The sequence below is a fragment of the Diadema antillarum genome, unplaced genomic scaffold (genome assembly GCF_040938485.1).
Source record: "Diadema antillarum isolate AM-2024a unplaced genomic scaffold, OU_Dant_1.0 seq00000271_RagTag, whole genome shotgun sequence".
In the NCBI taxonomy this organism is placed as follows: domain Eukaryota; kingdom Metazoa; phylum Echinodermata; class Echinoidea; order Diadematoida; family Diadematidae; genus Diadema; species Diadema antillarum.
In genome coordinates, this window is record NW_027271306.1 from 640,128 (window position 1) to 654,379 (window position 14,252).

General features: G+C 38.4%; 1 protein-coding gene across 1 annotated transcript in view; it reads left to right on the plus strand.

Moving 5' to 3' along the window:
* Positions 1-837: 837 nt before the first annotated feature.
* LOC139729942 (uncharacterized) overlaps positions 838-14,252 on the plus strand; it is a 32,170-nt gene continuing 18,755 nt past the window's right edge. Inside the window, exons 1-8 of the mRNA XM_071640862.1 lie at positions 838-950; positions 3,283-3,349; positions 4,694-4,802; positions 6,366-6,624; positions 7,078-7,262; positions 9,760-9,943; positions 12,226-12,443; positions 13,408-13,825. Of these exons, the coding sequence (XP_071496963.1) occupies positions 838-950; positions 3,283-3,349; positions 4,694-4,802; positions 6,366-6,624; positions 7,078-7,262; positions 9,760-9,943; positions 12,226-12,443; positions 13,408-13,825 (1,553 nt within the window). The remainder of the gene's footprint in view (positions 951-3,282; positions 3,350-4,693; positions 4,803-6,365; positions 6,625-7,077; positions 7,263-9,759; positions 9,944-12,225; positions 12,444-13,407; positions 13,826-14,252) is intronic.

Genomic DNA, 14,252 nt, shown 5'->3' on the forward strand with positions numbered 1-14,252 from the left:
GATCCTAAGTTTGGATTGCGAATCAGTCGTTTCTATTACCATACACCCAGTCTGTGCGAGATTAATGGCTTTAGAGAGTGGAGCCACTAACGCAATTTGAATACACCCACAGAGTGGGTGCTGCCAATCATTGTGAAACATGTAGTGATGTCATAACACGTTTGAAGATCCACCTCTTGCAGTGCCCTTGCTACCGGGGAAAAAAAAAGGGGGGGGGGGGAGGGAGATGAATCAAACAAACAATCGTCCGCGGACTGACAAGAATGAATAGGTAAGCACTTTTCCATGGACAGATCACATGACGAAAAATGTTAAGGTATCTGCTACATTATTCATCAATCTTCCTGTTTTGCATAATCAGTGTTATATGTTTTATAGATTTGCGTCCATGAAAAGGCACTCATCGCTTATTCCATAATTGACTGCAGTTTCATGCATCTTCAATTAAGGACGCCCTAACTCCAGTCGCATTCTATATCCGGAAGACAAAGCTATGATCATGGAGCAATGGTAATCTTGAATGAATACATAAACAGTATTCATGAGTAAACAGCGCACCACATCACCGTACACGTACTTCCGCTCGCCACGTCATAAAGCAAATGTTAGTCCCCGGCCGAGCCAACACGTACAAGCAGACACATTATACTGCCACTCTGGTGCGCTTCAATTGGTTGGTGAACGTGCGTTAAACACCCAGATCTCTTTCACCGGCACAACTCCTCCTCCGTATCTCCCTTCAAACGTCGGAGGAGGGGGATAGCATCTCCGACCGGGGCCTTTTGAAAATAGATTCTTTTCGGAGCCGTGCAGTACGAAACTGACATCTAGGAGAAGATGGGATCCCCCGAGTACCAGCTCTCAGGTGAGACCAGGCTAACCTCGCTGGTGAGACAGACGCGGTACCGCAAGATCCGTGCCGGGAGACCGTTGGCAACCATCTCCAGGAGGTAAGACTTACAAACAATCGACAGTGATTAAGGTGACAACGTTTCAGATAGATATCATTTTTTTTTTCAACTAATGCTGATTTGATCCCCTTATTCTGCTCCAGACCGCATGTGAAATTATAAAGACTTGGACTCATGAATAGATTAAACGACATATCTAATAGTAAAAGTGAAAGTTTTACTTGACGTCTAACTATACTATGAATACCTTTGAAAATTAAAACGTGTATAAATGTGCTTGTGACTTGTGCTTCCACGCTCAAATGTCACGCCGTGACCGTTGTGATATCATTTTTTTTAAAGAGTGGATTCCGGATACAAAAACTGGTAAACTTCAAAAACTTCAATACTCAGCTGAAAAGTTAGTAATATTCAAAACTCCCAAACTCAGCTGCAAAATTATTTATCTTGCGTAAATAACACTGGCTGCTAATACAACAGGCGATGAAATTCAAAATAATGTTTGTATAACTTTCTCCTGCTTACAAGGTTAGAGCCCAACTTGTGTCCAGAATTCATCCAGAATCAAATTGTATTGTTACCACCTCTAAATAGAAATTCTCGTTCCAAGTCCACTGAAGGTTTCTCTTATAGTTCAACCCCAATCATCACTAAATTGATTATCCAGTGTAAAATGAGCTTTCCACTGATAGCAGCAAAACGTCTCCCCGCTAATATCAAAAGAGCAGATACAGTCAACTCGTTCGAAAATAATGTTGAAAAACATTTAAATTTGCTTTTAAAATGACTTTTTACGGTATTCCACCCTTCTTCCTCCGGTCTGTTTGTATCCGTATCTATGGCAACCACGTGTCCTTGTGTTACTTTTTATTTTCAGGTGAATTGCAGCATGAACTACCAATTCTTCGTCGAGTTCTATTGAGGGATGAAACTTTCCTCGCACTGCACGTTTAACATTACGGGTAGCTCTCTTTGGCACATCCGTTCTGTTATGCGCATTTGCTCTCTAAAGGTCAGTACGAAAGCTGTTAGAAAGTATAATACATTGTACCCCTAAGTGGAAAAAAGTTGTAGTTGTAGACTGAAATAGACTTTGCAAATGATTGACAATATCAGTTGCAATGAAAACATCTCGACGGAAGAATTCATGAATTTGAACGAAATAGACTTAATTGTTATCAAAGTGAAATTTCAGTCTAGGTTCAATATTGCTGTAAATATTTAGGGTAAAATTAAACATGAATAATTGCAGAAAATTTTATCGATCTTGGGAGGAAGTTAGAAAGTTATATAAAGTTTCACAAAATAAAGGGTTAAACTGCAAAAAAGACCCACAAAAACCAATATATCCGTTGTTATAAATTTGTGAGAGTTGACATTAAATCTGCTTGAAAACAGAACAAAAAATCAAAATATAAGCTGTAATGTCAATGACATCTTCAAAAGCATTTCTTGTTATGCAACGAATGCAGTATCATTGAAAAGATTTTTTTTTAGTTGATGATGTCCTTACTTTCACAAAAAAAGAGAAAATGGTGTTTATCTGTTTTTGCATTCAAAGTCTTGTCCGTGATATCAGCAGAAAACTACCTACAAAAATTTCGCCTAAATTTATTTTGTTTAAACATGACATCAAAAACATTTTTCTTTTGTCTTCAGCACCGAATGATTGTTGATATTAAATACAAGTATGTAACTAAGCAACAATGACCTGTTTTGTAGGAAAGGCTTCTAATTGCCAGGTTCAGGACCATATACACCGTTTTGATGATACGTTTGTGCAGAATTGAATAGGAGAGGTGCCAGTTAGTGGCTGTCGCCTCATCTAATGTGCAGGGAAATTGTTTCATCTTATGTAACTTCGATGAAAACTTGTGAAACTTTTGCATTCCATATTTTTGATGAAACCTCAGCCATTTCGATTGAATTCAGTCAAATTGAAATTTCGTATTCATTTCATTCACTTCAGTTGATTTTACTCCGTTTATTGAAGTCATCAGAAACATGTAGGTCCTATAGGAACTGCACTGTAATTAGATAAAGCAAAGTTCTATTTGTCATCTGCGAAATAACGTAATTTGAACCCCATATAGCGTATGATTTTATGTGGAAACTACAAACATCAATCATTGATTATATCTTCTCCTCTCTTTGCTTTCTTTTCAAGTGTTCAATACTTTTTTTTTTGAAAATCATTTTAGTGACTCATTACAATATCTTCATCACGATTCGAATCCTCGGTTCGAATCCGTTGTCAGAAATTACAACACCTACACGCAGTACATTTCCCGCAGCCTAATTCTTTTGGCAGGCCTCACGCCGTCGCTCCCAGAGTTTTTTTTTCTTTTTAACTCTTTTATTTTTTGGTAAGCTCTGTCGATACGAAGTTAGGCATCACTATGCCAAAGGACCTTGGACTAGTAATATTAGATCACGTGGTCAGAGCAGGGATCCTATCTCCGTGGTCTGACCTTTCTATTTGTGTTCAATTTTGTGAGCCAGGGATTCGCTATGGAGATCATTATCAAATTATGAAAACCAAGAAGGAAACAAAAAATCAAACAACAACAACAACAAACGAACACCGGCTCTGACAGGGTGGCGTGTAGCGAAGCAGGTATTTTGCTTATCTCGCAGATTTATTACTTTGAAAACTAGTAGTCATGAAACACACACACACACACACAAAACAAAACCCTAGAATAAAATATAACAAACTGTTGAGGACGAGACTACGGGACAACACACAGTTGACCTACTTTTTATAAGCTAACTGAATCTTGAATCCATGAAGTCAAAAGAGTTGAATAAAAAGAAAGATACCACCGTTTCATTATAAAAGTGAATAGTGAATAACATTTCAGGAATGATTGATACTGCCATAGTTCTAATTCTGAGCCGAATTTTCTCATTATCTTGTGGAATTTCCTCAAGACATTCGTATGATTCGTCCTTCCTAAGATTTCACTTAAAACCCGGTTATTTGGAGAAGCACTACCTTTTGTTTCCTTCATTCTTGTTCTCATTACTCTCTTCATATCTTCTATCTGCCTTTCTTTGCGACATAAGCAACTAGTCATTATGGACATTGGGGCATCACAAGTGTTCATATTATTGATACATTTATTGCGTGGGGTTTTTTTAAGATGCAAATTAAAAGACATCTTGCTGTATTTGCAAGGGACTTTAAGTAGGCAAAGGGTTACCTATCAACTACCACTTTGTTCATGAAAAAGTTAACCTTAGTTGTAGAATTTGACATGATGCAACAGCTTTATATATGAACCGCAATCATTATGTGATGTTTATGTTTTTATTTGTTGCGCATGTTTTTCTTAATGATGTTTATGATTTCCCTCTCAGGCATATAAGGCGGTCCTTATCAATGCCTTTTGATCTTGTTGCGGCATTTATGAATGCTGTTCAGGAAAATGATAAAGTCCTTTGACATGAAAACACATGATGTATCAACGTCTGTTTCGAACGCAGTCATCGACATAATTGATGTCAGTTCGCATTCTGAAACAAGGAAGAAGTAACAAGTAGGGCCTATATACATGTACGTAAATAATAAATGTCGCAGAAAGCGTATGGCACTTATAAGACGGCTGGGTAATTACGGAGCGGATTCATCGCAAAATAAGCTATACAGCCCATCATACATGTCTCTAGACGTACATATAAATTATGTTTAAATTCCTTTGTAAATGCCACACGTCAGCAGTAGGCGAGGTATGTTCAGTTAATGTTCTTCCGTCTTTTCTCGTCACCCACTCGTATAGATCTTGGACGAGATTGTCTCCTCCCGAACCATTGTCGCGGAACTTCCCCTGCCCATACCGGCGTCCATGGGAGATTCAAGACAGACCTCGCTGCCTTTGGCTGCAACGTGTTTGACTACGATTTTTCTCAAGAATGTCAGACAATTGACGTTAAATGTCTTAGTGACATACACGTCATTACAAAATCCAAACGTGAATCGACGAACTCGTTAGCAGGGAATAAGTAAGAACTAGTTCTTAGAATAATTATGAAGGAAAACACACAATGCAAATTATGTCCTCATAAAAGCCTGTAATCTTCTAGTGACTTTTCGGAATTATCAATCGATGCATTGAACAAGTTGAAAAGAGTTAAGGGCATAACATGTTTCTGGAGATAAAAGTAAAGGGGTCAAAGGTCACAGTTTCGGGAAGGGAGGAAAATGCCAACGAAGAAAGATCATCTGAGACAGGGAAAGGGAAAACTTTGTTCAGAAGAAGAAATTTCAGGGGTTTTTGTCAAAAGACAGAAACCGAAGAAAGTGATACTGTTTTCCACCATGTGCAGAGTGAATGCACATGTACCCTACTTAGTGTTTGGGGCTGGAAAAAAAATATCTCGATTGCTGTTTGGAAGAGAGGGTAAAACATGCATACTCCGATTTTTTTAAAGTCATGAGCTACAGTATTTTAGAATTCTTTCGATAAAACAATAATCTAAGTAATGACGACGACGAAATTCAAATTTTTAAAAGAAATTCGACGATATGGAGGGACTCGGATCTTTAGGTAGTAAAATTATCATAGGTGAGATATCCCAGAATTTCTTAGTAGTCACTATCTTTAATTCATAATCTCGTCAATCTTCAGGATTGATATAGGTAAACGTGCGCGTGTCCACCTTCGAGGGTAATGCATATGTCATTATGGCTTTGAAAAGAACATTTACATGGTTTTGTCTTTTGAGGATTTGAATTCTTTCTTCCAAGCTTTTGTCCAAAGGTTTCAGCACAGTTGAAATGCAGGTGAGTTGAGATGTTACTGATATTTCCGTTCACCCTCCCTTACGCTTCCTGCACACTTCATAAATTACATTTTCATAACCATGTCAGAATTATCACCATCATGTTGCATTGTCTGTCTTCTTGTTCGTCTGTGTCTGTCTGTCTGTCTGTCTGTGTTCAAGTATATGTTTTTGTCAGGAGTCTGTGTTACTTGTTTGCCAGCGCAAACCCTACCTGTCTATGTAATACCCACAACAAAAGTTATGTTAAGAGTTTGTGGTTCCCCCTTGTGTTCCTTCCCGACTTGTCTGCTCGTCTTACCGTTGTGGTATGACCGATCAGAGTGTGCATGTATACGTGTGTGTGAGTGTGTGTGTGTGTGTGTGTGTGTGTGTGTGTGTGTTTGTGTGTATGGGGTTTTGTACCCGTGTGTGAGAGAAAACTTGATGTTATGTGTTGTATGGTTCTGTCCATGTGTATTTGAATCAAAAGAGAGCGGCACGAGTGATGCTGTGGTTTTGATGTCTGTTGCTGATACCTGGGAAATGGGGATCCAAATAAATTGTCTAACCACTCAGTTTCTTCCCTCGACAGCGTCAAGGGTTCATATTCTACTGTTCTCATTACCGTCTTTATCCTTTTTTTCATTTGTCTCTCTAATAAAAAAAAATCTAATTTGATATAAACAGCCTCGGCCCAGCAAGGCCCGACTGTTCTCTTCCAGAATGTGGAAGTTGGTTATAACATCACCGGCGGCTACCAGCCCAACGGCCTAACCGGCATGTACGTCTCTATGACTCTCACGCCCGACACCGGCTCGGACAGCGTTAGCGGTAGGAACCTGTGGAGAATGGGCGTCTACGCCTCAGACGACCAGTACGGGGAGGGACGGAAATATGCCTATCAGAACAACATTCTTGATTCTAGGACCATGCGCACACCTCACACGTACGAGAGATCCATGACTTCTAAATAATGGAAAAAAGAGGTTCTAATACTAGCTTGCAAAAATAATATAATAACAAAAAGAATCTATAATAACAATCGCAAAACTCAGTTTTGTACATAGGCAAGACGAAACGATGGGAGTGGGGATATATCCAACATTGGGAGATGGAGATATCACCAAATCGTTATCACATGTCCTGACTTTTGCGGGTAAGATCTTGTTTTGTTCATAGACCCATTTGTCAGATCCTCAGTTTAGGCCGTAAATAATCGAATAACATGAGACGCACTTTCTTCTTCTTTTTTTTCTTCTCCCATTCTTATTTTTCATCTGTCATAGTTATTTCTTATTTTCATTGCATTCATTGCTTAACTGACTTTTGAAATTCATATATTTATTTATTCGTCAATTAATTCAATCGTTTATTTTCCTGTATCTATTTTTGCCCTCAGTGCGAGGAATCCGTTGAAACTCGTAGGACAAACGCAATTTGATCTCCGAGAGGTCTGCGTCATCTCAAACAGGCATCCCTACTTCTGCATTGAGTTTGCCAAGAACGATGCCGCTTCTCCGTCATTCAATCTGGCACACCAGGGAGGCATGGTAAAACTATGCTCCGAATTCAACTGCCCATCAGGTAAGGGCAAAGTAAAAATATACATATTTGCCATATTTACAGTTACATATCTTCTTTATGTACTATATACCCAATATTCTCTATTTCCGAACAGATGTAAAGAGAGTATCTCACTTGGCGGTGAATGTCTGTCAACGTAGCGAATTTAACGTTTCGTCAGAATTCGTCAACAGTTGCAATCTAATTCACAAAAGCTTTCATTGTCGCAAACACTCTTGTCGCAATGAAACTTTCAACATGTTCAAAAGTTCTTTGAAAGTACGGGTATTATCAAGAATCAAGACTCCCAGTTGAGTTAGAACTATTTTCCGATTGGTAGACAATTATTTTTATTTCCCTTATAAAATACATTGTGAATGCTTTTGTTGTAGGTTTTTCCCGTCAATTTCATAATTTTGTCATTCAAGTTCCTATTCTGAGCATTCAATTTCAGGCATTTCACGCACGTAGCACTGAAGCAGCAATCGAATTCAAAATCCGGTCATTCAAATTCGAAATCGGAGCAATCAGTTTTTCATTTGCGTCATTCAAATCTGTAAAGGTAGTAGCATGCATTTCAGCAATAAGCATTCAAATTCATTTCAAGCCGGCACGCCGCGTCGATGGAATCTCGTCGATCATTCAAATTCATGAAAATGCAACCGTGTTCCAAATAAGCGCATAAGAAATCTTGCACTTTGTTAGCTTGTTGCCGTATATGTGTGTGTTTTTTAATAGCTTTGAATAGATTGAGCTTCATGATGAAGATTATTTGGCCGTGAATAGATCCACATGTTCAATCTAAAATTTGAACTTAATGAGCATAACGAGGGTAAAATGGCAGCCATATAAATGCACATCAGGCACTGTATACAAACGAGCATAATCAGTGATAATAGGGGAGGTTGATTGACACCTTTGAGAAAAACAATTTCGACTACATGAAAACTGATACTACGAACATTGTAGGCCTATGCGTGTTGTTTATGTATATTGATATTTTATTTGTTAAACTCTTGCGGGACTATGTGAAATCGTTGTGTGTCAGTTTTCTTTAAATTGTTGCATTGTTTGGTTTAGTGCGTACGGTGTCATCAAGGGGGTATGTCTAATTTGTCATTTTATTCTTTGGTGCACTGCCGATTGGACCATAACAATATAATTCAAAATGTCTTGAAATGAAAAACTCAGAATACATGAACACAGAATGATAAGTACAAAAGCATTTGAATGCATATAAGCCTGGGTTGTGGGTTGTGTAGGAAACCTCCACCTCTTTGCTTGATTTAAAAGAAACTTTCGCCCATTTCTGCCCCCCATCCTTACCCCATTACCCTCATTCTTCAAAATATATACATTACATTTAAACATACACTGAAAAATATTGGTGTTAGATTCAACACTATGGGTGTTAAAACGCGTATCTAATACTGATCAAGTGTCAGTAGAGGACCACACCAACAGGTGTAGAAATTATGCTGCGACAGTGTTGAAAAGTTTTCACCTGGAAATTCATAGTGCTAGTTTGACATTGTAACTGGAGATATTTTTTGACACTGTGAATGTTAATTGAACAATTACAAAACATGGTGTTGATTTGATATTCCTGGTGTTAATGTCAATGGTATAGCATCCACTCAGTGTCAATAAGAGACCACACTAACTGGTGTTACTCTGGTGACAATGTGGTTACAACTTTTTTTTTTTTTTTCAAATCAAGCACTTTATCGGAAAGTCCTTGTTCATCTTGTTTAAGTTCAGAATCAACAAGAAGAACAATAACTAATTACCTGTCTTTAAAAAGAAAGCCTTATATTTTGAAGTCGCACCCGGGGGTGTTCATTCAACACCAAAAAATGAACACCAAAAATTTAACACCAGCTCGGTGTTTCATATTTAACACCTGACTCGCAGTGTAATTACATACATGATAAGTCTTTGTGAGTGGTGTATACCGTTGTGCTGATATGAGTTACTTTCGCCTCTCTCTCCCCATCCTCATCACATTACCCACATTACCCCTTCTTCATAAATCTGTTCGATTTCCTTCATTTAATTGATTCCACGATGTAGAAAATTGATCATCTTCAAATAAAATGTTCAAATTAGGAACATTTTCAAATTAGCAAATTTCAATAAAATCTTCAATTTAGGAAATTGAACGCCGCAATTAAGATCATCGGCTCATTTACTTCCGCTTTTTACGAATTAACATGACACAAACTAAACAAATAAATCAAAGTTTGAAGTATAACTGGTAAGAAGTAACACATGGTAAAACAGCTGAAGGCAGGTATAACGCAATTTGCAGCTTTTCGATTTGGGTGGGAGGAACATCCTACAAGAGCTAATTACATTGTATTGTGTAATACTTTCCTCGTGAGAGAAGCTAAAACGGGGGTCAGAGGGAAGCGCGGGGTGTAACTGGAACATGCGTGTAGTATAACAAAGGAAGCTCTCCAGAGATATTTCCCTGAATGTCATGCTCAACAAATCTGTTATTCATTCCCTCTTACAGGTCTTACCGCCAGATACGATGGTATGAGTGCCTCACTAGATCCTTATAGCATTAGGAGCAACGGGCAGGCTCGAATGACTCTTCACGTGACACTCACTCCAAGCCAAAACACGGACACAATCTCAGGTGACGGACTGTGGCGGGTCGGCGTGTTTACGAGCAACGATGCAAACGGCGATAGCAGGTACGTAAGGCCGCTGCGTCGGTTCAGTATTAAAACTGGTTGCCTTTCTAGTCAAGCTGTTGGAGCAGAAATGACTGGAAACGTCCATGCATTACGAGTACAATTAATACCTTCACCTCTTATAGCTACGATTATCTGTGTTTATTGTTCTTTACATACCGAGGGTCACGATGAAATGTAAATATTAAAACATACCCGTTTTGTAGTATTTATTTTTCATTCAGTTTTGTTTCAGTTCCATCTCAAACAGATGATACAAACTTAAGGAGTTGTCACAGGGGACTTTTAATGAAGAACTCGGGATGCTTTTGAGATTATTATATTTGAAAAAATTATAAATTGGTTATTGCATTAGTAGGGATTCAAGGAAGCAGGACAGAAGAAGAAAACATGCATTAATCATACACGAGTGACCTTCTAAACCGGTATTGTAATGGAATTCCATTGCTACATTTCTGAAATGTAATGAGCCTCCTACTTGTGCATTCGTTATGGTGAGCCCCCACTTATGCATTTTCAAGCATAGTGAAGCTTCTATGTAATCATCCTTGCTCAGTGTAATTTGTTCGGGCTTTCCAGAGTGAGTTTCTATATACTGCATGATGTGAATTGTGAAAATCAAATTTCTCTTTTAAAGGCATAATTTACAATTTGCAGATGAAACAAACAAAACAACAACAAATGAAAAAATGAAACAAAAAAACCCAGCTTTAGTGCTTCGAAATATTTCTAAAATGCGAGTACGGAATAGAAACAACCATTTTTTTTTTTTGGATTCGGCACAATCAATGTTAAGTATATCTAAATGTGCAAAGTATGAACAATGGTTACAATAAAAATGTGTCTAATGGTTATGATAAGAATGTGTCTAGATTAAACCGTCTACAATCATGGTTTATTCAGAAAAATAGTTATATCTCCTTATATCTTAGGCTTTATTGCAATTTTTGATATATTGTAGAATGTTATGTGATACCCTTGACCTATACGAATATACATCAAATGTAATACATGTATCTCGATTCAATTTTTAAGCACTGCTCCCAATGGTAGACAGTACCTTTAATGTGGGGAACGGAAGTTCTCCCTGCGACTGCATGGGACTCTTTTCTATAGGGACCTACAGTCAATGGTTGACTATCTCTAAACGCAACAGATTGTTAACAGACCATTCATTCATCAACTCGTTCTACTTGCGCAGCTAGTGTGCCTCGAAATAAGTAGCCAATCGCACCGTATTCTTACAATAAACAATGATTTCATTATACTGGCCAACATACTAAAGTTGAGATGGTTTACATGCTTGATAAGAACATAAATACAAACTCGATAAGTTTCCAGTTCTTGAGCTTGCGTGGTTGCTTGGTTGTTCTAAGCTGGTGATGATGCCCTGTCTGGAGTAGCGGGTCATTTCCCTTTATAATCGTTGGCTCCTGCCCAACTTTAGTACTTGTCGGAACCCCGAACTGTGGTCCTCCTTGGAACCCCAAATACCCTGTTAATTTTTTATGCAGTGTCGCGAAACTCCGCGGTATGCAGACATTTCCTGCACATCTGCTTACAGTCCATTTTTAAGCGTAAAAACAAGCAAGCAACAATTTTCGTTGTCTTAGCTAAGCGGCTGAAACCATAGCAGAAAACCTACATTTTATTTTGAAATACAAAATATGTCCTACCATGATAGGAGTCTTTCGTTCTCCACGAAATATCCACGTAATGAAACGATATTTCAACAATGTTGACACTTTGAGAACCAATCATAAGCCATTTTAGATTATGGTCTGATGTCACTCATGTAAAATTGTATAGGTCTACTCATCCTAGCCAACATTTCTACAAGCAGCTTTTACGCACAAACCTGACAATATTTTCAGTTTGTACGATGTATAGTTCACCGAAATAATACTTTAGTAGATTATATCTCATAAAGACACTAAAGTCATCTTATAAATGATTATGTACACATATGAAATAAAATACAGATAGAACTGTACACACAAGTAATCTTCACTCCACAGGAAAAAAAAAACCCCCAAAACTATCAAGGAATGTTGGAAGATCAGGGAATTTTATCAAGCACGGTTATAGATTTTGTTACTTTATGCTTTCTTGAAATATCAATGCCAGTATCATGCTCAATCGAGATATAGCTCAGGAATTATCTCCGACTTCTGCAAGCAGATATATCAGTAAGTATTGATAATCAATAAACATGCTTTAAATGTCGTATTTCGTATGAAACTGATTGAATTCAAGCCACCAATTTATGAACCAATCGGCAGGTTCAACGAAGTCCGAGATATTTTAGATTACCTCGGAAGACGCAAGATCTGGCGACCGGGACAGCCCGTAACGTTCAGCGGATCTTTCAACTTTCCGGCGGCAGAAATTGGATGTACCTACCCATTCCTGTGCATCGAATTCGACAAAGGAGAGAGACCAACCACTGAATTTTTGCTGGAGAAAGTTCTTTCATGCCAACAGCAGAGCTGCCGCGAAGGTGAGGCCACCATTCTCACAGCTTCCCATTAGTAAATTCTAAGAGAGGAACTCCAGATCAGAAATAAGTTGGTCTGAGAAGAAAGAGTGAAATGCTACTAGAACAACAGTAAAAAAAGAAAAAGAAAAAAAGAAAGAAGCAAAAAAAAAAAAAAAAAACACTGATCAAAATGATGAAAAGTAAAGAAGCTTTAAAATGTAAGAGATTTTTTTTTTCAAAATAGGTCTTGACCAATTGATATGAATATGCAAAAGAGTAAGCTTATAATGTCATTTATTTACAATACGATCCATTGATCTTATACAAATAATTAAAGTGAATAATATTGTGCAACTTCAAAATCATGATCAAACCGATAAAGTAGCTTTTGAGCAGTGTTTAGACAGTGGTCTTATCATGCTTGACCCCCCCCCCCCTGAAAAAAAGATAATATTTCAAGATGACATCATCAACTCATTATTTGCATGTTGATATTGTCTGTCCAAGAACTGTTTTCATGACAAGAGCGAAACCTCAAAATTCTTAGCTTCCTTAATTTTCACCGATTTTGATCAAAGCTTCGTTGCTGCGACATGTGCTTGTAAGATTTTACTCATCCAATTTAGTCCAACTTTTATCATATGTCCCCAATTGTAGTGATCACATATGAAAGTGCAAAGTGAAAAGAAAAGATGTGTAAATTGGTGATAGTTATTATAATGATGACATGACATGTATATAGGCCCGGAAAGAGGATGGAAAATAAGATGGACAAAAATGATAGAGATTTCATGCGAGAAGGAGCGTATGAGACAAAAACGAAACGAAACAAATAAGCCGTTACTATCAACAAAGATAAAAAAAAAATAAAGAAAAAATAAACAAGGATTGGGAACGGGTGAGGGGGACAAAGAGAAAATTCGTATGAGTATGTGTGTGTGTTGTGTGTGATCATCTTTGTTAAAATATTTGTGTTCTGGTACAGAATCAAGACCTGGTGGGTCCGGTGGCTCGGGCGGTCCGGGTGGGTCCGGTGGTCCAGGTGGGTCCGGTGGTCCAGGTGGATCCGGAGGTGCTGGTGGCTCCGGGGGTGCTGGTGGGGGAGGCAGTAACGATCCTCAGGTTCGGATCCGCTCCTTTGGGTGGGCAATGAGTTCCGACAGTACAGGAAACCGTCCAGACGGCTCCACAACTCTAAACTTGGAGGCATCCGTGAGCTTGGAACCAACACCAAATCCTTTTGGTGGGTCGGGGACCTCCGACCTGTGGCGATTGGGCATCTTCACAAGCTCTGACTCCAGCGGGGAAAGCAGGACCGACGAAAACGAGCAGCTACTGAGGGGATCAGATCGGAACCGGGAGATTAGCCGTGGAGCTTCTAACACATTTACCGTCTCTACAAGGTACGTCGTTCTGGAATTAAGTGTCCAAAATCGTAAAACATTTTGACAGAAGGACAATAAACTACCACTCTACCTACTGTCTATGAACGTCTATTTCGCAACTTTCTTTATTCTCGTAAGTTGAAACAAATTTAAAAACAAGACAAAACATGACAAGGGAACAGATAAATTAAGGTCTGCACTCCTGACGGTAGCATATATGTGATTGTAGGTGGAGGCCTCCTTCTTAGGGAAAAGAAATAAAATAAAGAGAAAACATACTTGTAGTGTGCGAGTTGAGACATGTCACATTTACCTAACTTTCACGAGGTAGACTTTTTTGATTCTCGTAGTACTACGTAGAACTGTTATTCTGACTGCAATAACTCAAATTTGAATGAAACAAATATGCAGAAATAAAAACTACAGAATTGCCAGTTATTACCGA